This window comes from Leucoraja erinacea, chromosome 32, assembly GCF_028641065.1.
Source record: "Leucoraja erinacea ecotype New England chromosome 32, Leri_hhj_1, whole genome shotgun sequence".
Taxonomy (NCBI): Eukaryota; Metazoa; Chordata; class Chondrichthyes; order Rajiformes; family Rajidae; genus Leucoraja; species Leucoraja erinaceus.
The window spans coordinates 1,514,840-1,537,639 of record NC_073408.1 but is presented as its reverse complement, the minus strand read 5'-3'; the positions used below and the strand labels follow the sequence as shown (position 1 = coordinate 1,537,639).

General features: G+C 45.6%; 1 protein-coding gene across 8 annotated transcripts in view; it reads left to right on the top strand.

Annotated features, from left to right (window-relative positions):
* The window catches only part of phldb1b (pleckstrin homology-like domain, family B, member 1b), a 238,366-nt gene that overhangs the window by 78,613 nt on the left and 136,953 nt on the right, over window positions 1-22,800 (top strand). For 7 of the 8 annotated variants that reach the window (XM_055660545.1, XM_055660546.1, XM_055660552.1 and 4 more), the window contains exons 2-3: window positions 16,075-16,176; window positions 19,155-19,278. In XM_055660545.1, coding sequence (XP_055516520.1) covers window positions 16,075-16,176; window positions 19,155-19,278 — 226 coding nt within the window. Of the gene's footprint in view, window positions 1-9,291; window positions 9,609-16,074; window positions 16,177-19,154; window positions 19,279-22,800 lie in introns of those variants that run through there. The other variant, XM_055660549.1, reaches the window with a different exon arrangement.

Here is a 22,800-nt window from a genome sequence, read left to right as displayed (position 1 = left end):
CAACTGTTTGGAACATCATTAAGAAGAAAGAGAGCACTGGTGAGCTTACTAATTGCAAAGAGACTGGCAGGCCAAGGAAGACCTCCACAGCTGATGCACAATCAGCTACACCCTTATTCAAAAGGCTAGCTGGGGGGCAGAACTAGAGGTCAGAGCCTCAGAATTAACAGGTGTTCCTTTAGGAAGGAGATGAGGAGGAATTTCTTTAGTCAGATGGTGGTGAATCTGTGGAGTTCATTGCCACAAAAGAATATGGAGGGCAGGTCAATGGATATTTTTAAGGCAGAGATAGATAGATTCTAGATTAGTGCAGGTGTCAGGGGTTATGGGGAGAAGGCTGGAGAATGGGGTTAAGAGGGAAAGGTAGATTTTGGAGTATGGTGTACAATTTTGGTCGCCTAATTATAGGAAGGATGTCAACAAAATAGAGAGAGTACAGAGGAGATTTACTAGAATGTTGCCTGGGTTTCAGCAACTAAGTTACAGAGAAAGGTTGAACAAGTTAGGGCTTTATTCTTTGGAGCGCAAAGGTTAAGGGGGGACTTGATAGAGGTCTTTAAAATGATGAGAGGGATAGACAGAGTTGACGTGGAAAAGCTTTTCCCACTGAGATTAGGGAAGATTCAAACAAGGGGACATGACTTGAGAATTAAGGGACTGAAGTTTAGGGGTAACATGAGGGGGAACTTCTTTACTCAGAGAGTGGTGGCTGTGTGGAATGAGCTTCCAGTGAAGGTGGTGGAGGCAGGTTCGATTTTATCATTTAAAAATAAATTGGATAGTTATATGGACGAGAAGGGAATGGAGGGTTATGGTCTGAGCGCAGGTGTATGGGACATGGGGAGAATACGTTTTCGGCACGGACTAGAAGGGTCGAGATGGCCTGTTTCCGTGCTGTAATTGTTATATGGTTATATAGATCAGCCATGATTGAATGGCGGAGTAGACTTGATGGGCCAAATGACCTAATTCTGCTCTAATCCGATGAACATGAACTTATGAACATAATGTAATGCAAATTGGGAAGTAAATCAATGATTGTCTCGGAGAAAGAAAGAAATCTGCCACAGTCAGAACAGAACAAAACATCCATTATATCTAAGAGTTGACGGCTAGTAACTGTGATAAATAATGCTGGACAGATGTTGGTGCTTAGAGATAACAGCCCAATCCCAATGGCAGTAATGTCCAGAATACATAATAATAATAATATATTTTATTGCCATTGCACATAAGTGCAACGAGATTTGGTATGCAGCTTCCATCCGATGTCATAACTTAAATAACTAATAACATTTAGATTTAGATATCCCGAGAACATGATTTGTAAAAAGAACATTACAACAGTAAAATAGTCAAAACAGTTCGAACAGACTATAGTGCAGATGTGTGTGTGTGACGTGACCATCTGAGGGAGACAGTCCGTGGGGGTGGGGGGCACTTCAGCCTGATGGTGCTGATGTCATCTCACCAACTCAGTGGATCACTACCAATAACTCACCACTGTGCAAGGTATTCACCAAAGGACGTGATGTACCAGGTGTTGCCTGGCCAGCTCAGGGACTTTCATTACATCTAATGAATGGTTGCCTGTTCCCACTCGGGTCACTGCTGAAAGCTGACGTGATGCTTAAACTAAGGCTGGTTGTGGAGAAACTCTGCTCAGACTCCACACTGAGGTGAACAATCCACCTAACACCAGTCTACAATCGCACCACCCCATCTAGCATGACCTGTGCTATATCTCCTCCAAGACAAGTTGTATATTAATGCACCCCCTTGTGCTTCAGTGGGCTGTCTGTGGGATGTGCAGTTGGTATTTGATGAGGATTTAGAATCGAATGGTTTTCATTTGGAGGCTGAGTCCAGTCCAGAGGGCAGGTTTAATGCATGATTGGGTGATGATAGACAATAGACAATAGGTGCAGGAGTAGGCCATTCGGCCCTTCGAGCCAGCACCACCATTCAATGTGATCATGGCTGATCATCCCCAATCAGTACCCCGTTCCTGCCTTCTCCCCATATCCCCTGACACCGCTATTTTTAAGAGCTCTCTCTTGAAAGTATCCAGAGAACCTGCCTCCACCGCCCTCTGAGGCAGAGAATTCCAAATGATAAGATCAGGTTTGGCTGTAATTGGCGGTGGGTTTGATGAATGGCCCCCATTGTCCTAGTCCACACGTGACCATTGGATTGAGTGCCCATGGTGCGGCTGACAGCTACAGAACAGCGGCCCAGACACTGGGGAAGTGAGGTCAAGAAACCTCTTTGCAAAAAGATCTGCTGGAAGTATGGCTGGAATTCTCTGCAATTCAGTGCACTGTGGCTGGGGCGGAGAAAACCACTGTTCATTGTGAACGGGAAAGGAATCTTTATAATTCCAATTTGACTTTGTAATGCACTGTGTAGCCCTTGGAAAAAGATTGGCTGCCCCTTGATTATCGTCACACTGGGCAATTGGAAATGGAAGAACAGAATAATGATGCTGATTATATGTGAAATGCCCCACGTTAAATATGAAGCTTTGTGTCTCTGCACAGTGGGAAGAAATTAAATGTGGAACCAACGAATTAACCAGGTGATGTATCCGGAGTGAAGCTGAGCAACTTACACCCTGCGCTGTCGGTGAATAAACAGAGATCGTTGCCCTGTCATGCTGACTCCCACAGACAAACCACGGAGGAATCGCAGTTTATATTTCAGATTTACAACAAGGACAGCTTTCGCACGTGCTTATTCTTGACTAGTGCGGGTGTCAGAGGTTTATGGAGAGAAGGCAGGAGAATAGGGTTAGGAGGGAGAGATAGATCAGCCGTGATTGAATGGTGGAGTAGATGTGATGGGCCGAAAGGCCTAATTCTGCTCCTAGCCTGCCAACATGTCTTTGGGACGTGCGGGTGGGGGAGGATTGAGGGTGTAGGGTGGGGTTGGGGGTGGTGGGATGAGGGTGGGGAGATTTGAGGGTGTGCGGTGAGGGTGGGGTGGGGTGTGGGGGGGGGGGGGCACCCAAAGGGAACCCACATGGTCTTGGGGAAGTCCAGGACAAGGGGTCACAGCTTAAGGATAAGGGGGAAATCCTTTAGAGCCGAGATGAGGAAAACATTTTTCACGCAGAGAGTGGTGAATCTCTGGAACTCTCTGCCACAGAGGGTAGTTGAGGCCAGTTCATTGGCTATATTTAAGAGGGAGTTAGATGTGGCCCTTGTGGCCAAGGGGATCAGGGGGTATGGAGAGAAGGCAGGTACGGGATACTGAGTTGGATGATCAGCCATGATCATATTGAATGGCGGTACAGGCTTGAAGGGCCGAATGGCCTACTCCTGCACCTATTTTCTATGGTCTTGGGGAAAACATACCTGAGATGAGGGTTGAATGACCACTGCTGGGGTTGAACAGCTGTGTGTTGGGCTACACAATGCCTCTTGAGCCAGCTTCCATGGAATGTGGGGAGAAAAAAAACATTTCCTTTAAAGAATCCTTTAATGAGGAGTCAAGTGATAATTCGGCACGTCTGAAGTTTTGCTGCAAGTTTTGCCAAGCTGCTGCTGCGTCAGTTACTGAGGGTGGGTCCTGACTCGACAAGATAGTGTAAAGTAAGTGAACAGTAGTGGGCAGCTGGTGTGTATATGTGTAGGAAGGAACTGCAGATGCTGTCTGCAACCGAAGATAGACACTGGAGTAACTCAGCGGCTCAGGCAACTTCTCTGGAGAAAAGAAATGGGATGTTTCAGGTCGGTCTGAAGAAAGGTCTTGGCTCCAAACATCACCTATTCCTTTTCCCCAGAGATGCTGTCTGACCCACTGAGTTACTCCTGCAGTTTGTGTCTGTCTTCGGTTTAAACCAGCATCTGCAGTTCCTTCCTGCTCAAAGTTGGCGTGGCCTGCTTGACCATTGTCCAAGTTCAAAATTCCAGCCAACTTATCTAACACTATAGCTGGAGGAATTAATATTAGTTTTCTGAATGGATTGACTTGAGGAATTAACCTTGTTACATTCTTCAGGAACTCCAAGTGCTTTCTTCAGCTTTATGTGGTGGGCTTTAGTTGATCCTGGAAATCTAACGTCGTAGTTTAGTGGTCTGAGAACGACTACTGGTGTTTCCAACAGATCTTTATTCAAAAGTTCGATATCTAGTATTCAGGTTATCGAGACACGTCTGCCCACAACGGTGGTCAGCGCTGAACTCACGCGCGCAAGTGAAAAACCGCACGAAACAAGCAACATAGAAACATAGAAATTAGGTGCAGGAGTAGGCCATTCGGCCCTTCGAGCCTGCAACGCCATTCAATATGATCATGGCTGATCATCCAACTCAGTATCCCGTACCTGCCTTCTCTCCATACCCCCTGATCCCCTTGGCCACAAGGGCCACATCTAACTCCCTCTTAAATATAGCCAATGAACTGTGGCCTCAACTACCCTCTGTGGCAGAGAGTTCCAGAGATTCACCACTCTCTGCGTGAAAAAAGTTTTTCTCATCTCGGTTTTAAAGGATTTCCCCCTTATCCTTAAGCTGTGACCCCTTGTCCTGGACTTCCCCAACATCGGGAACAATTTCCTGCATCTAGCCTGTCCAACCCCTTAAGAATTTTGTAAGTTTCTATAAGATCCCCTCTCAATCGTCTAAATTCTAGAGAGTATAAACCAAGTCATGTGACCGTGGCTTCCCGAACGCCAGGTTCTGTGTACGCCACCAGGCGCTGCTACAGTAGAATCGAATATTTAATTTGCGGCTGGGTTTTCGTACTGATTGGGAAAGTTCATCGTAGCTCATTTCTCTACTCTTCACGCTGTGTGCGACCTTTACCATGCTCTAGATCATTTATTCATGAAACACATCACAGAATCTTACAGTGACGGAGGAGGGAGTCATTTAGCTTCTGTTGTGGGTTCAAGGTCTCAGCGAGACTTAATCATGCAATGTTAAGGGTGCTGAGACCACCCTTCATTCTCCTGTGCTCTAAGGAATAAGGTTGTAGACCCAACCTCTCCCGATAGCTCAATCATTGAATCCTGGGAACCTCTTTATAAATCTTATATAACCATATAACAATTACAGCACGGAAACAGGCCATCTCGGCCCTTCTAGTCCGTGCCGAACACTTACTCTCACCTAGTCCCATCTACCTGCACTCAGACCATAACCCTCCATTCCTTTCCCATCCTTATACCTATCCAATTTATTTTTAAATGATAAATTCGAACCTGCCTCCACCACTTCCACTGGAAGCTCATTCCACACAGCTGCCACTCTCTGAGTAAAGAAGTTCCCCCTCATGTTACCCCTAAACTTTTGTCCCTTAATTCTCAAATCGTGTCCTCTTGTTTGAATCTTCCCTACTCTCAATGGGAAAAGCTTATTCTTCTCCATGCTCCTTGTAGTGTAATGATGTTATCCCTCTGACAAGGTGACCAACATTGAATAGAATACTCCAAGTATGGCTTCAACAACACCTTGTACAACTGCTACATAATGTCCCAACTACCATACTCAACCCCATGCCTGATGAAGGTTAGTGTGTCACAAGCTACTTGCCTGTAACACCGCTTTCAAGTCTGTGCTTCTAGATCCTTGTGTGTAGGAAGGAACTGCAGATGCTGGTTTACACCGAAGATAGACATAATATGCTGGGGTAACTCAGCGGGACAGGCAGCATCTCAATGGAGAAGGAATGGGTAACTCTTCTTCAGACTGAATGGTCTCGACCTGAATTGTCACCCATCCCACTGAGTTACTCCAGCATTTTGTGTCTCTGGTAGATCCCTCTGCTCCACCACACACCCAAGTTGACTTCTCAAGTCAAGTCACTTTTTATTTCTACAGCACATTGTGCTTCTAAAACAACTCTCGGAAGGACTGCAGATGCTTTTACATTGAAGATGGACATAATTTTTTTTTTTTTTTTTTTTTTTTTTTTTTCTCTATGGAGAAGGAATGGGTAATTCTTCTTCAGACCAAAACAGTCGACCTGTGGTCACCTAATTTTAAGTTACTCCAACTATTGTGTCTCCGTAATCCATTGCTCCACCACACAACCAAGTTTTATGTTATCAGAAGGAAGTAAGCAATAGCACATTTAAAAAAAAAACAATAGAAAAGAGGAAAAAGTGGAAAAAATAGATCGATTTCAGAGTACTGTTGTGGGATCTTGCAGTGAAGGTCGTGTTTTGTCTAAAACACCAAAAAAATACATTGAACGTATTTCAATGAGTGGAAAGTAGAAAAGAGAAGTGTCAGGTGGCCTTAAAAGAGAATTTTCAAATCAATATTCAGATGTAGATCTATCCGCGTCTTGAAAGGTGGTTCTGAATGTGGTCGTTTTCAGATTACTGTTGTGGGATCTTGCAGTGTGGAAATTGGTCGCTGTTTTGTCTACTTCACCACAGGAAATACATTGAACGTATTTCAATGAGAGGAAGGTACTTACGAGAGATGTGTCAGGTGGCATATAAATGCGGATCAGTTTTTTCACCAGGGTCTGAGTGAGAGAGGAGGAGGCGAGCAGGCAGGAGAGGAGAGTAACTGATGAAGGTAACGAGGCAATGAGTTGTCAGGGCTGCAGGAGGCACCAAATGTCGCACTGCAAGTGAGAGTAACTAAATGACAGGAAGGAAGAGATCGCACGCGAAGAAGCTGTCAGATGGGACAGAAACAGCGAATCAATGAATGATCAAAACAAATGCAGATGCTGGTTTAAACCGGAGATACACACAGAAAGCTGGAGTAACTCAGCGGGACAGGCAGCATCTCCGGTGAGAAGGAATAGGCGACGTTTCGGGTCTGAAGAAGGGTCTCGACCCGAATCGTCACCCATTCCTTCTCTCCAAAGATACTGCCTGTCCCGCTGAGTTACTCCAGCTTCCTCTGTTTACCTTCAACCAAAACAAATGTCTTTATTATGGGAACAAGGGAGATTGTATAGCAGAGATATATCGCATATAATATATGTAAATAATTATATGTCATAATAAAATATTATTTCATATTATAAGATATATTCCCTATATTTCTGAATATAACAGCATATATAGATTCAGAAATAGCAGAAAGACCCTTGATCAGGCTATGATAAAAGTGGGCTACAAACTCATTTGACTGTGTGGTAATTCTAAAGGGCAGTTAAGAGAACAATCAAACAGAAACATCCCCCAAAACCAACCAGGAATTTCTTTAGTCAGAGGGTGGGAATTGAATCTGGTCAAGTCAGGGATATTTTTAAGGCATTCTTTAGTGCCACAGAAATTAGGTGCAGGAGTGGCCAGGTCAAGTCGAGCCTGCACCGCCATTCATATTTGGCTGAAGGCCATACCCCCTGATCCCCTTAGACAGATTAACTTCTTATTAGTACGAACTGGCCTCGACTACCTCTGTGTCCAGGGTGTGAAAAAAGGGAGAGGATGGGGGGAAATCCGTACGGAGGGGAGAATGGGGTTAGGAGGGAGAGATAGATCAGCCATGATTGAATGGCGGAGCAGTCTTGATGGGCTGAATGGCCTAATTCTGCTCCTATCACTTAGTGAACTTATGTGCAGTCTACTGGGAACATCAAGAAACGAGTTCCAACTGTTTATGTGTGATGGTTTATATACATTTCTTTGCCTGTGTGGCCTTGCCTGAATCCAAGAACAACTTGAAGAGAGGAAAAAAAATAACCGTACAAATTCTTTAAGGCACAAATATTGAGAATTCAGGAAACTTGAAATATAAACAGAAAACTGGAGTACTGTGGTCAGGCCGGGATCAGAGGACGATGTTAGGACGGTGAGCTCCTACATGATCACAGGAGGAAGCCTTTGTCCCATTGTGCTTTTTGGTTTCCATCCAATTAATCCCATTTCCCCAGAGCTGCGGAAATCTGTTCTGCTATTTATTCTATTTTCTTTTGTACGTTGCTATTGAATCCAGAGAGAATCCTCTGGAGGTCTGTGCTGCCCAGGTCACAGCAACTCACTGTGGGGGGTAAAACCACATCCAAAATCCATTCATGACTTGAAAATCTTTGATGAAATCTCCCCTGAACTTCTCTGCACACAATTGAGGGTGCTCTTCTCGTGTATCTGCCCGATTTCAGCCCGAAACGTTGCCTATTTCCTTCGCTCCATAGATGCTGCTGCACAAGATGAGTTTCTCCAGCACTTTTGTCTACCTTCGATTTTCCAGCATCTGCAGTTCCTTCTTAAACATCTCTTGTATCTGCCTCATTCATCACCTTGTCCCCTTCTCCCAGATGCCCATTCCAAAATAGAGTGCCAGAACGGAATTCTAGACCTCAGCTGAAGATAACACCATGTTTATAAGGATTTAAAATAACTTCCGTGGTTTCATCAGAATGTATCAGGACATCTGTGCATTGTTTATGGTGTTGGGATTAGCTTCCTGTTTTGCTTGACGTTGGATTAGCTGTGCGTCTCATGGTCTCTGCATGATAGTGAGAGTTAAGAGCAGGGGACGGCAGTTTGGTCTTCTGAGGAAGATGTGACTTCAGCAACATCATGTCTGGTCTTCTACCTCCATGCCATTGCCCAGATCTCTCTGTCCATGGTCTGTGGTTGAATTGACACTGCTGTGAGATAGACACAAAATGCTGAAGTAACTCAGTGGGACAGGCAGCATCTCTGGAGAGATGGAATGGGTGACGTTTCGGGCTGACACCCTCCATCAGACTTCAACAGACTAGTTGTTGAATCAAGCACACATCTTCATGCTTCTTTCCACCCACTCACGCAACTTTTTTGGTGACTGCAGGCACCCGTTGTAAGTCGTTGCAGGTTGGCGAAAATCTTCAACGCGTTGAAACTTCAGCGGCGACCATGAATATGCTACGACTCTATGGGCAGCTGAGGAGACGACCATACAGGAGGCATGTTACGGGGTGAAGCCTGTATGGTCGTGAATAGTCGCCCAAAGAGTCGTACCTTTTTCTGGTCGCTGCTGGATTTTCAACATGTTGAAAGTTTTCTGCCACCTGCTGGGACTATGACGGGTGCCGACAGTCGCCAAAAAAATCACGTCAGTGGGACAGCCCCTTTAGTCTCCAATTCCACAGAGCAGAGAATGATTAGTAATGGGAATACTCGCAACATTATCATCAAATCTGGGATGTTCCACACACGACAATGCATCAGGGAAATGTTAAGATTATGGAACCACTAGAGATAATTAGTCTATAAATAATTGCTGGGAAAATGTATTTAGCTGAAGGTTACAGACAAGCAGCGTTATATGTGATAATGTTACCAGATTGGTTGTTGTAGGGCAGTGCAGTTAATTATCAAGGAAAGCTGAGAATTGCTTTTACAATATGTGTTGACATATCACATTACAACAAATAGTTCACATTTTTGGGTTTCATTTGAGTGAACCTGCAGGGGCAATCTGATGAGCACAGACATGCTCGCAGACTGCGATTTGAGATTTATTTTCTGTTGCAAGACAAGTCATTTCATGCTCTTATTCTGTATAGCCGTCAGCAGCTCCGTTACCTCTCCTTCCCCCCTCTACTCCCAGAGGAGACATCTGCTCCTCTTCTCTGCGCTGACCTATGAAGCACGATGAGTGTTTACTGAGCTCCCACCACCTCCGTGTATACCTGACAAACCCCGTCATGTAAGTCACTCCTTGGGCTCCGATTGTCAGAGTTATGGGTTGGAGGGAATGTGTTTCTTTGTCTGTGTCTGTGTGTGTGTCTGTGTGTGTGTGTGTGTGTGTGTGTGTGTGTGTGTGTGTGTGTGTCTGTGTCTGTGTGTGTGTGTGTGTGTGTCTCTGTCTGTGTCTCTGTCTGTGTCTCTGTCTGTGTCTCTGTCTGTGTCTGTCTCTCTGTCTCTCTGTCTCTCTGTCTCTCTGTCTCTCTGTCTCTCTGTCTCTCTGTCTCTCTCTCTCTCTCTCTCTCTCTGTCTCTCTCTCTGTCTCTCTGTCTCTCTGTCTCTCTGTCTCTCTCTCTGTCTCTCTGTCTCTCTGTCTCTCTGTCTCTCTGTCTCTCTGTCTCTCTGTCTCTCTGTCTCTCTGTCTCTGTCTCTGTCTCTGTCTCTGTCTCTGTCTCTGTCTCTCTGTCTGCATGTTTGTCCATTTGTGCCTTTGTGTCTGTGTGTGTTGCCTTATCTGTCTTTACTCAAACAGTCTCTCATATGCTTCTCTTTAAAGAACAGCATTAATATTGAGGATCCTCATGGTTTCTAAGTTTGAAAAGTAGAGGCGACAGGATTGGATGTTAAAGGACAAGCACGTGTAATTTTGATTAGTTAAAGTCCTTCTTGGCTCAAAGGGTTGAAGAAAGATGTTGTTGATGGAATATTGTTCCATTGGTCCCCAATGCATTTATCTTGTTGCCTCCCTATTTGACCGCTAACTTGGCAATAACTCTATTTTCTTATCTTGATCTTCAGTCCTTCATCCTCTGAGAGTCTCTGCACTCTTCAGATTCTGGCTCCCTGCTTCTTTCTCCCTGCTTTCCAACACTCACCTAGTGATGGACATGCCTTGTGGGATGGACACCCCATCTCTCTCGCTCTCTCTCTGCATCTTTATGCCCCTGTCCCATTTAGGAAACCTAAACGGAAACCTCTGTAGACTTTGCGCCCCACCCAAGGTTTCCGTGCGGGTCCCGGAGGTTTTTGTCAGTCTCCCTACCTGCTTCCACTACCTGCAACCTCCGGCAACCACCTGCAACCTACAGGAACCGCACGGAAACCTTGGGTGGGGCGCAAAGTCTCCAGAGGTTTCCGTTCAGGTTTCCTAAGTGGGACAGAGGCTTTAGGATTCTCCTTTGATTAATATTGACCTCTCATTTCAGGTAGCCCCGGCATTCCCTCTCTCTCTATCCCTCCCCCACCCAAATCACACTAGCTTCTCGTTTTCACCCAACAAACAGCTAACAATGTCCTGGTTCCTTTATCATCGATATTTTTTTGCATATCTTTTATCCTCCAATACATCTCTAGTTTTCTGGAGAACGTGGGTAGGTGACGTTTTCTGTTGGGACCCCTCTTCAGACCTTCTACCTGAGAAGGGACCCAACCCAGTTCCCCAGAGATGCTGCCTGATCCGCTGAGTTACTCCAGCACCTTGTGCCTTTGTTTGCAAACCAATATCTTCAGTCCCTTGTGTCTCCATCCCCAGTGTTTGTGTTCTCTCTGGATGGCCCTACTCCCAGCTGCCTGGGCCCTGAGCTCTGGAATACTCTAATATCTACACCAAAATCTTCATTAAACTTTTCCTTTGACTTTCCCAAAAATGATCTTGCGTCAAGTCATACCTTTGAAGCTCTTTGTAATGTCTTACAATGTTGTATGTCCAAGTCAGTGCTGCTGAGTGGGACTGCAATCCATGCATTCCTTTGTTCCATTGATAAGACGTCTTTATCAAGTGGGAGCATGTTTTTCCCACATCTGTTGTCCTCGTATTAACTAATCTCAGTTGCAATCTACTTGAAATGTTTTTCAAAAACTGGATCCAATTTGCCTTAGATGTTGCTGGGCAGTGGAGTTGTGGCAACCTCACATCTCTGGAGTTCCCGTTTTGTGGTTGGAAGCTCCCAAACTGTGTGGTTGGGCAAAGTCTGAATGCCGGATTCAGCGTGGAATGTTCAATCATTTTGTCTGTGCACATCTGCTGCTAGTCCCCTCCCCAGATGAGCACATGGAACGCCTGGCCATGCTCTGCCTCCTTCCCTAAGTGACCAAATCTTTAGGCATCATAGAAACATAGAAATTAGGTGCAGGAGTAGGCCATGGCTGATCATCCAACTCAGTATCCCGTACCTGCCTTCTCTCCATACCCTCTGATCCCCTTAGCCACAAGGGCCACATCTAACTCCCTCTTAAATATAGCCAATGAACTGGCCTCAACTACCCTCTGTGGCAGAGAGTTCCAGAAATTCACCACTCTCTGTGTGAAAAAAGTTCTTCTCATCTCGGTTTTAAAGGATTTCCCCCTTATCCTTAAGCTGTGACCCCTTGTCCTGGACTTCCCCAACATTGGGAACAATCTTCCTGCATCTAGCCTGTCCAACCCCTTAAGAATTTTGTAAGTTTCTATAAGATCCCCTCTCAATCTTCTAAATTCTAGCGAGTATAAACCAAGTCTATCCAGTCTTTCTTCATAAGACAGTCCTGACATCCCAGGAATCAGTCTGGTGAACTGTCTCTGCACTCCCTCTATGGCAGATTTGATGGGTGCACAGCGGTAGAGTTGCTGCCTTACAACAAAATGCAGCAACGGAGACCCGGGTTTGATCCTGACTACGGGTGCTGTCTGTACGGAGTTTGTACGTTCTCTCTGTGACCTGCATGGATTTCTTCCGAGATCTTCAGTTTCCTCTCACACTCCAAAGACGTACAGGTTTGTAGGTTAATTGGCTGGAAAATAGCAGAGTCAGGGGATATGGGGAGAAGGTAGGAACGGGGTACTGATTGGGGATGATCAGCCATGATCACATTGAATGGCTGTGCTGGCTCGAAGGGCCGAATGGCCTCCTCCTGCACCTATTGTCTATTGATACATGTAAAAATTGTCCAACTTCCAGTCTAGTCCCTGGTGGACCCTCCAGAAGGTACAAGGTTGAAGGTTGTAGGTACGTCGCCAGAGATTTGGGTTCGATCCTGACAGTACGGAGTTTGTATAATGTCCCTTTGATCACGTGGGTTTTCCCCGGGTGCTCCGGTTTCCTCCCGCACTCCAAAGACGTGCAGATTTGTAGGTTAATTAGCAGAGGCTGCAAGAGAAGGTGAAAGGCCACAGGCCGAGTCACTCACATGTGGGATGGTGATGAACCCATCATCTGTCAATGACTTCAGAACAATTTGTGGGGGGGAAAATGCAGAGGTGGGAAGGAGATCGCCTGGATTACCCCACAGAGAGCTGGCACGGATTTGATGGGCCAAATGGCCTTCACCCCTTCCATAATGATTCTATCATTCCAGGTTCATGATGCAGCTGTAGCCAACTCCTTGCTTTGTGCTGTTCAGTCTCCGTTTCCCAGAGCATCTTATTGCTGCAATGACTCAGACAAGACTTGGAGGATCACATTAAAATAATTGGATTATCACCAAGTCTAGCTGTGCGGTGATGGGGGGGGGGGGGGGGGGGCAATGAGACACGTATGTGTAGAGGGCCCACGTACCCTGCCTGGACTCCTGTGCCCCCCCCCCCCCCTGTCTGATAGCTGTATCCAGTATCACATCCCTACATTACAGCCCAGACCGCCAGCCTTTACTGTCATGTTGCTGTCCTGTTGCCATGACAGCTGTGCTTGGCAACACTGACCCCACCCCCCACACCCCCCCCCCCCCCCACACCCCCCCCCCCCCCACACCCCACACTGCTCCCCCCCAACCCCCCCCCCACATATTGCTGCACCCCCCCCCCCCCCCCCCCCCCCACTGCTCCCACACACCCCCCACATCCCCCCACCCCAACCCACACTGCTCCACCCCCCCACACCCCACACTCACAGCTCCCTACCCCTCAGCTGCATATCCCCACCCACACCACATTACCCCACACTCTTTAGGGCAACAGAGCCATGTGTGGGGGGGTCTCAGGGTCGGGGGGGGGGGGGGGGGTGTATACAGCAGCCGTGTTGGAGATACTGACTGTCGAGGGATTATTTTCCACTCTCTGTACACCGGGTTTCAGGTTTTGATCTGTTGCTGAAGACAGGCAGTGGGGCTGAAATACCCTAATTATTTTAAATAGGAAAGCATTAAACAAAGTAACATGTACATGACTCACTATCCCCCCCATTGTAACAGTGGGGGGGGGGGTGATGGGTCTCCGCTGAGCTAATGGCGTCTTGTTTAACCCTTCAACTGCTTTAGCTGTTGTCATTGGATTATTTTTTTAGATTTAATGTTACAGTTACAACAATAAATTAGACATTTGATCTCCAATTAAGCTACAATTTTGAGCGTCTGCAATTTTTGAGAGGAGACAGGAATCAGGCCATTCAGCCCATCGTCTAACCTGCCATTCAATCATGGCTGTTCTATCTTTCCCTCTCAACCCCAGTCTCCTGCCACTTCCCCGTATCCCCTGACACCCGTACCGATCAAGAATCTATCTATCTCTGCCAATGAGTGAATCTTCAGCTTCATTCAATGAAGATGATAAGTCAGGTACTTTATTAGCTGAGGCACAGAATGTAACAGTCGGGAGGTAACTGCTGAAACGTTTGACAACTTTAGCTAGGCACAGTTCTAGTCACTGCATGATGTGATTGCATTAGAAAGGGCTCAGAGAAGATTTATGAAGATGTTGCCATAACTGGGAAATTGTAACCATGGGGATGAACTGGGGCTGTTTTATTTGGAACAGAAGAGGAGAAATGGAAATGGAAACTGAATCATAATTGAGGTGATTAAAACTATGAGGGGGTGGGGCCACACAAAATAAATAGAATGAATTCTCTTCACTGTGTACAGTGATCTTAAAGGGAAAGTAAAGAGACACAACATTCAAAGGTTGAGAAGGCTGATGGAAAGACTTACTTTCACGAGAAAGGGTGCCTGCTAGAAAACTCAATGCTAGCATTTAATTCAAGAGGGCTAGAATGCAAAATCTGATGTCATGCTGAGGCTTGATAAGGCCACTGGAATATTGTGAGCAGCTTTGGGTCCCGTATCTGAGGAAAGATGTGCCGGCTCTGGAGAATGGGTCCAGAGGAGGTTTACAAGAATGATCCCAGGAATGAGTGGGTTAACATATGATCAGCGTTTGTCAGCACTGGGCCTGTACTCGCTGGAGTTTAGGAGGATGAGGGGGGCACCTCATTGAAACATACCGAATAATGAAAGGCGTGGATGTGGAGAGGATGTTTCCACTAGTGGGAGAGTCTAGGACTAGAGGTCACAGCCTCAGAATTAAAGGATGTTCCTTTAAGAAGGAGATGAGGAGGAATTTCTTTGATCAGAGGGTGGTGAAACTGTGGAATTCATTTCCACAGACGGCTGTGGAGACCAAGTCAATGGATATTTTTAAGGCAGTGATAGATAGATTCTTGATTAGTGTGGGTGTCAGAGGTTATGGGGAGAAGGCAGGAGAATGGTGTTAAGAGCAATGGTGTTAAGATAGATCAGCTATAATTGAATGGCAGAGTGGACTTGATGGGCCGAATGGCCTAATTCTGCTCCCATCACTGATGATCTTATGAAAGGGAGGTGAAGGAAGAATATGGTCTTCCCATTATCAATGTGTCAATGCCCTGCAGGATTATAGACCCAGTGGTTCAAGATATTTTATTCACTTCTCTCTAAAGGTTATTGAAGGGACACGGGCCAAACGCATGCAGGTGGGACTAGTGTAAATGGGGCATGTTGGTCGGCATGGGCAAGTAGGGCCGAAGGGCCTGTGTGACACTATGATGATGAGATGCATTTAAGCACTTTATTGACTGGCACTGACCCGATGCTCTGAAGATGTTCTGTGACACATATGAATGTTCTGCAACCATAGAATCTGTATCTCAACCTGAAAGTGCAGCGGAATTCAGGAATAATTTGTAGAGGGAATTGAATGAATGCCTGAAAAATTACAGATGTACTTGGAAATTTCAGGGGAGAAGAACAAATGGGACAACTCCGGGACAAGGGGTCACAGCTTAAGGATAAGGGGGAAATCCTTTAAAACCGAGATGAGGAGAACTTTTTTCACACAGAGAGTGGTGAATCTCTGGAACTCTCTGCCACAGAGGGTAGTCGAGGCCAGTTCATTGGCTATATTTAAGAGGGAGTTAGATGTGGCCCTTGTGGCTAAGGGGATCAGAGGGTATGGAGAGAAGGCAGGTACGGGATACTGAGTTGGATGATCAGCCATGATTATATTGTATTCTCTGTACTGTACACTGACAATGACAATTAAAATTGAATCTGAATCTGAATCTGAATATTGAATGGCGGTGAAGGCTCGAAGGGCCGAATGGCCTCTACTCCTGCACCTATTTTCTATGTTTCTATGTTTCTAACTCTTACAGAGAGCGAACACAACGGTGTAAATGGCCTTGTGCTCGCAGAATATTCCAGGGAAACAACGAACCCAAAAATAAAAATAGATGTTTTTTTTTCTCTTCTTCCAATCTCAGGATATCCAGGAGTGTGAAAGTGCGGTTGTGAATGACAACATCATGGACAAACAGAACAGAAACACTACAGACCAGATGAAAAAGGCAAAGAAAACCATTCAGGTAAAACACGTCGGTTTAAAGAGTTTGGACATCTACGTATGGAGTGTATTAGCAGCACACGGTGTCGGGGCTCATGGGGAGAGATAGATCAGCCATGATTGAATGACAGAGTAGACTTGATGGGCTGAATGGCCTAATTCTGCTGTTATCACTTATGACCCTTTTATTTATTGGTGTATTTTAGTATTGGGGGGGGGGGGGGGGGGGGGGTGGGGGGGACATTCCATGCCATAGCAGTGGGTGAGTTGGCAACAAACTGGTCTGTATCGAGTGTGAATGTAAGGCCACATTTTCACAGTCCTTGAATTACCATTGGGTAGAATTCGGATCTCAGGTTGTTGATCCAAGTCTTACTTTAGAGATTCAACCCTCTGACCAAGGTTGCCACTCGGGTGTGGATCTCATGAAGAGCTGTGTGTCTCGGGTGAAACCTGCCGGAAGAGAAGGTGAAAAAGATCTCAAACTCCTTCCGAGAGACTTGATCAACCTATTAGTCAATTGAAATACACATGATCTGGTTAGTTTACTCCTTATTTCTGGAGTCTCAGGCAGACTCTGAGCAACAGATCCACAGGTTCATAGCACTGTACACTGTGGAAATAGGCCCTTCAGCCCACCTCACCCATGCTGCCCAAGATGCATCCCCATGCTAATCCTATTTGGCTATATTTGTCCCAACATTTGTCCCAACATTTGTCCCAACATTTGTCCCAACATTTGTCCCAACATTTGTCCCAACATTTGTCCCAAGTGTAAATTGTCCCTAGTGTGTGTAGGATAGTATTAATGTGTGGGGATCGCTGGCCAGTGCGGACTCGGTGGGCCGAAGGGCCTGTTTCCTGCTAGATCTCTAAAAACAGAAATGTATCTAATGTCACCTTGCATGCCCCCGGTATTGAGGATCACTCGGAACTTAATTCTGTGACATGCAAGTTGTTACTGGCTGGAGCTGTAGCCTTGGTTATACGAGCATACGTACCTCTGGAATGGGGTTTGAACCCATGACCTTCTAGATTAGAGGCAAGAATGTGACCCCGCTGTGCCAGATAGATTGAATTGAGTGTGATTTCTGTCTACTTTGACTGAAGAAAAGCAGTGAGATTGCAATGGTGCCTGATTAAATACATCTATCAAAGCATTCCACACATGCCAGAGCTGATACTGTGAGATCTGTGGTCTGACTTTTTGAAGAACGGGTTACATATATTACCTATCTCTTAATCACTTTAGTGTGCAAGCTGCCAGACTGTGTTGAATGTAATTGGATAACATTAATCTTATTAGTGCAGTTTTGCCTTGACTGCTGCCTGTGGGAGATACTGTGTCCCCAACTACTCATTATGGCAGACATGTATCTCTCTGATCACAGTCTTTACTGCACTCGCAAGAGGCAGTGATTGGAAGATTCCTTACCCTTGTGTTTAAAGCAAATTGCAGCTAGATATCGGGTTCAAGAAGGAACTGCAGATGCTGGAAGATCGAAGGTAGACAAAAATGCTGGAGAAACTCAGCGGGTGCAGCAGCATCTATGGAGCGAAGGAAATAGGCAACGTTTCGGGCCGAAACCCTGAAGGAAATAGGCAACGTTTCGGGCCGAAACCCGGAAGGGTTTCGGGCCGAAACGTTGCCTATTTCCTTCGCTCCATAGATTCAGATTCAATTTTCAGATTCAGATTCAATTTTAATTGTCATTGTCAATGTACAGTACAGAGACAACGAAATGCATAGATGCTGCTGCATCCGCTGAGTTTCTCCAGCATTTTTGTGTACCTTGCAGCTAGATATCTCTGCTTTTTCAGTTGAGACTCCTGTGTTTTCAAACACTCCGCACCATTTATCACACTTGTAAGAATAAAAATACACTGGTTTATAAGAGGCCTGAGAATATCCTAGTAGACCAAAATGCTGGAGGAACTCAGCGGGTGAGGCAGCATCTATGGAGTGAAGGAAGAGGTGACGTTTTGGGTCTGGACCCTTCTTCAGACTGATGTGTGGGGGGGGGGGGGCAAGCCAGCGAGAGGGGAAGCGAGTGAATATACTTCCAGAAGGCTGCAACATGAAGTGGGTCTGATACAGGGAAAGATGTTCGACTGGTGTGAGACCTAATGAGGAGAACGAGAGGAGGATATTGCAGGCAGCATTAACATGTCACATTGTTGATGCTTTCGATAATTCGGAGTTATATTTCAGCTCCAGAAAACTGCAGTCATGTTTGCTGTCCTGCAGTGAGTCCCCAGTGACTGTTATATTAAATGGAGCCAAGACCAACATCCTATCCACATGCAAGATCGCTTTTATAAACATATTGTGCCTATTGTTTATCAAAGGGTCTCATATCTTGTGTAGAAGACGCCCGTCCCGTTGAGGTTAGCAGATCGATCTTGTGCAAGGTATCCAATTCTAGGGGCATGCTGAGAGCATGTTTCTGCAGCAAAAGGATTTAATACAGATCACATTGTCTCAGATTGAGGGAACTGCTATTTAGGACTCGGATAAGATAAAATATCTTCACTCTGGGAGTTGTGTGTCTTTGGAATTCTCCAAGTCAGGATGCTTGTTTTGATTATGTTCAAATCTAAAATTAGTAAGTAACAGTTTGGCAATTGGAGGATACAGGGATGAGTTGGGATATGGAGTTGAGATGATCCATTGAATGAGTCGTAGAGTGAGACAGCATGAAAACAGGCCCTTCGGTCCAACTTGCCCACACCGACCAACATGCCTCATCTACACTAGTCCCACCTGCCTGTGCTTGGCATCTAAACCTGTTCTATCCATGTACCTGTCCAAATATCTCGTAAATGTTATGTTAGTACCTGCCCCAACTACCTCCTCCGGCAGCTCGTTCCATACACCCACCATTCTTTGTGCAAAATGAATGGAGTGAGGAGGTGAGGGTAATGGCATCTGCGACTAAGTCTTGCTACGGTTCCAAGCGATTTGGCAAACATGAGTTGACCCTGTTCTTCTCCTGGCAGAATACACCCCTGGACCTGATTGATACGGGCAAGGGGCTGAAGGTGCAGACGGACAAGCCACACCTGGTCAGCCTGGGCAGTGGGCGGCTCAGCATCGCCATCACCTTGCTTCCCCTTGCAGAAGGTAAGAGACCACTGGAGACTGGGTAACAATGTCAGCATCCACTGGGACGTGGACTGAAAGGTTTTGCTCAACACTGTTGCTGCTTGACCTGCTGGTATTTCCAACATTCCCCTCTGGTTCAGACTTCCAGCAACAGGGTGTGTTCTGCTTCTCACAGTATAGTTGGTTACTCCACTGACCGAGGTAGTGCTTTATTATTAGAAGGTTTGCCTACTGCACTGCTCATATTATCGCAACCCAGCTTGTGCTGTTAGTCTAATTGCTGCCACACAGCTGAAGCAACATGCTGTACTGTAAGTGTCTTTTAATAAACTGTAAGTTGTACCATGTTTGTGAGAATGACTGGGTCATTTACACACAGGTCCATCTAGTTATTTATTTTTTTCCTCTCCCCTCTGTTCCCATTTTTCTCCTGTTTAAGAAGGAACTGCAGATGCTGGAAAATCGAAGGTAGACAAAAATGCTGGAGAAACTCAGCGGGTGCAGCAGTATCTATGGAGCGAAGGAAATAGGCAACGTTTTGGGCCGAAACCCTTCTGCAGTCTGACTGAAGTCTGAAGAAGGGTTTCGGCCCGAAAAGTTGCCTATTTTCTTCGCTCCATAGATGCTACTTCGCCCGCTGAGTTTCTCCAGCATTTTTGTCTACCTCCCAATTTACTCCTCCTAGTTTCATCTCCTCCATAGAAACATAGACAATAGGTGCAGGAGTAAGCCATTCGGCCCTTCGAGCCTGCACCGCCATTCAATATGATCATGGCTGATCATCCAACTCTTTATCCTGTACCTGCCTTCTCTCCATACCCCCTGATCCCTTTAGCCACAAGGGCCACATCCAACTCCCTCTTAAATATAGCAAGGTGGATCATTTGCAGTTAACAAACCTTGATCATCTTTTCACTGACATTACCACTATTTCCATCATGGTCTTTTTCACAGACATATCCTTTGTTCTCCCATCTCTAATACACGTGTGTGGTTTTAGATTTTCCTGGTCCTGATGGAAAAAAACATCCTAACTGTTTCCCTCTCTATATATTCTTCCTGACCTGCCAAGTATCACGTATGATTAGCCATGATTGAATGGCTGGGTAGACTTGATGGAACGAATGGCCTAATTCTGCTCCACTCCACCATGAACATGAAGAAGGTGGCCAATATCATCAAAGACCAGGCCACTCTGGCTCCACCCTCTACTACCTTTGAGAAGAAGGTGCAGGAGCCTGAGAACAACTATTCCCAAATTCAAGAACAGCTTCTTCCCTTCAGCATCAGGTTCCTGAACCATCCGGTACAACCCACCCCCACAACCCAACCTTCACATCAAACCACCATGGACTTGGGTTCTTTATGCTCCTTGGTTTTTGGGCCAACATAGAAACATAGAAACATAGAAATTAGGTGCAGGAGTAGGCCATTCGGCCCTTCGAGCCTGCACCGCCATTCAATATGATCATGGCTGATCATCCAACTCGGTATCCCGTACCTGCCTTCTCTCCATACCCCCTGATCCCCTTAGCCACAAGGGCCACATCTAACTCCCTCTTAAATATAGCCAATGAACTGTGGCCTCAACTACCCTCTGTGGCAGAGAGTTCCAGAGATTCACCACTCTCTGTGTGAAAAATGTTCTTCTCATCTCGGTTTTAAAAGATTTCCCCCTTATCCTTAAGCTGTGACCCCTTGTCCTGGACTTGGACAACATCGGGAACATGGTCTAGCGTATTGATTATTTATGGCACGTTTATTGTTGTTTGCATCTAATGCACATGTAAAGCTGCAGCCAGTAAGAATTTGTTCAAGAAGGAACTGCAGATGCTGGAAAATCGGAGGTAGACAAAAGCGAAGGAAATGGGCAATGTTTCGAGCCGAAACCCTTCTTCCTTCTGCCAGTAAGAATTTCATTCATCTGGTTCATGGATATGACTGATACACACACTTGACTCTTCTTCCAGTATTTGACAGTAAATTGGCCAATATCAGAAGGGGAAGGTTGCAAAATCTTCCATGTCAAATAAAATGAAGCAAAGAAAGTAATAAAAATATATAGAGTAGACAAAAATGCTGGCCAACTGGTGAGGCAGTTGCGAAGGAAATAGGCATTTCAGGTCGAAACCCTCTCGACATCAGTCAGATAGATGCCCGAAACGTTGCCTATTTCCTTCGCTCGCTGCTGCTGCAGTGAGTTTCTCCAGCATTTTTGTCTACCTTCGATTTTCCAGCATCTGCAGTTCCTTCTTAAACACTAAATATATATATATATGCCACTTCCAGGAGATTGAAATTGGTGGTACAAATTGTTGCTTGCTATCTTTGTCAGAACGTATCTGAGGGTATTCTTAAATTGAGTTTTGGAAAGAATGACAGGCATCTTGCTGGACATCTTATTGTTCGTTCCTGAGGCCTGCCTTTCTTTGCTCCAAAGGAAATGGATTTGTGCTGGAACTGGGGGATTAAGGATCAGATTAAATTTACCCGGAAAGGCTGTGCCGAGACAGATAACACACTGTCTACACACAGCCTGCAGCCCCAACTCTGCACAGTAGACCCAGCAAGCTGCTGAGTGTGCTCACTGTAGAGGCCACTAGTTCCAATTCAGCCGCACTTTTATCAACTCAATTACGCACATTTTCAGAACTGCATCACAGCTAAGTTTTGATCTGGTGCAAAAGCGAAGGAAATGGGCAATGTTTCCAGCCGAAACCCTTCTTCCTTCTGCCAGTAAGAATTTCATTCATCTGGCTCATGGATATGGCTGATACACACACTTGACTTGACCTCTTCTTCCAGTATTTGACAGTAAATTGGCCAATATCAGAAGGGGAAGGTTGCAAAATCTTCCATGTCATATAAAATGAAGCAAAGAAAGTAATAAAATTATATAGGGTAGACAAAAATGATGACACATAAGGTTCTTGCCCCTGTCCACATTTGGTGGGAGTGAGCAGCTGATTGGGACAATATCACTGCACTGACATGAGGAACTGCAGATGCTGCTTTACCAAAAAAGACACAAAGTGCTGGAGTAACTCAGCAGGTCGGGCAACATCTCTGGAGAAAAGGAATAGGTGACATTTCAGATCGAGAGGGTCTAGAGAAGGGTCACCTGTTCCTTCTATCCAGAGATGCTGCCTGACCCACTGAGTTACTCCAGCCTTTCGTGTTTATCTGCAGTAATGACTGCTGAAACACGAGTGAGATTTTCCTTCTCTCTCTCTCTTTCTGCTGTGTCTCTTTCTCTCGTTCTACTCTCTCTCTCATATATTCTCTCCCTTTTCCCACGGGCGATTTCTGGTCGACACGGACTCAGTGGGCCGAAGGGCCTGTTTCCACGCTGTATCTCTAAACTAAAGTAAACTGGAGTAAACTAAATACTTTCTCTTCCCCAACATACTTTATTTCCTCATCCTTCCTCTCCATCTCTATCTCCCAACACTGTCTTCTCTTCCCTTTTCTCTCCAATGCAAATGTGTGCATTTTTCCAGAGTTGTGAATATATTTGTGTGGTTTGCACATTAATTCCCC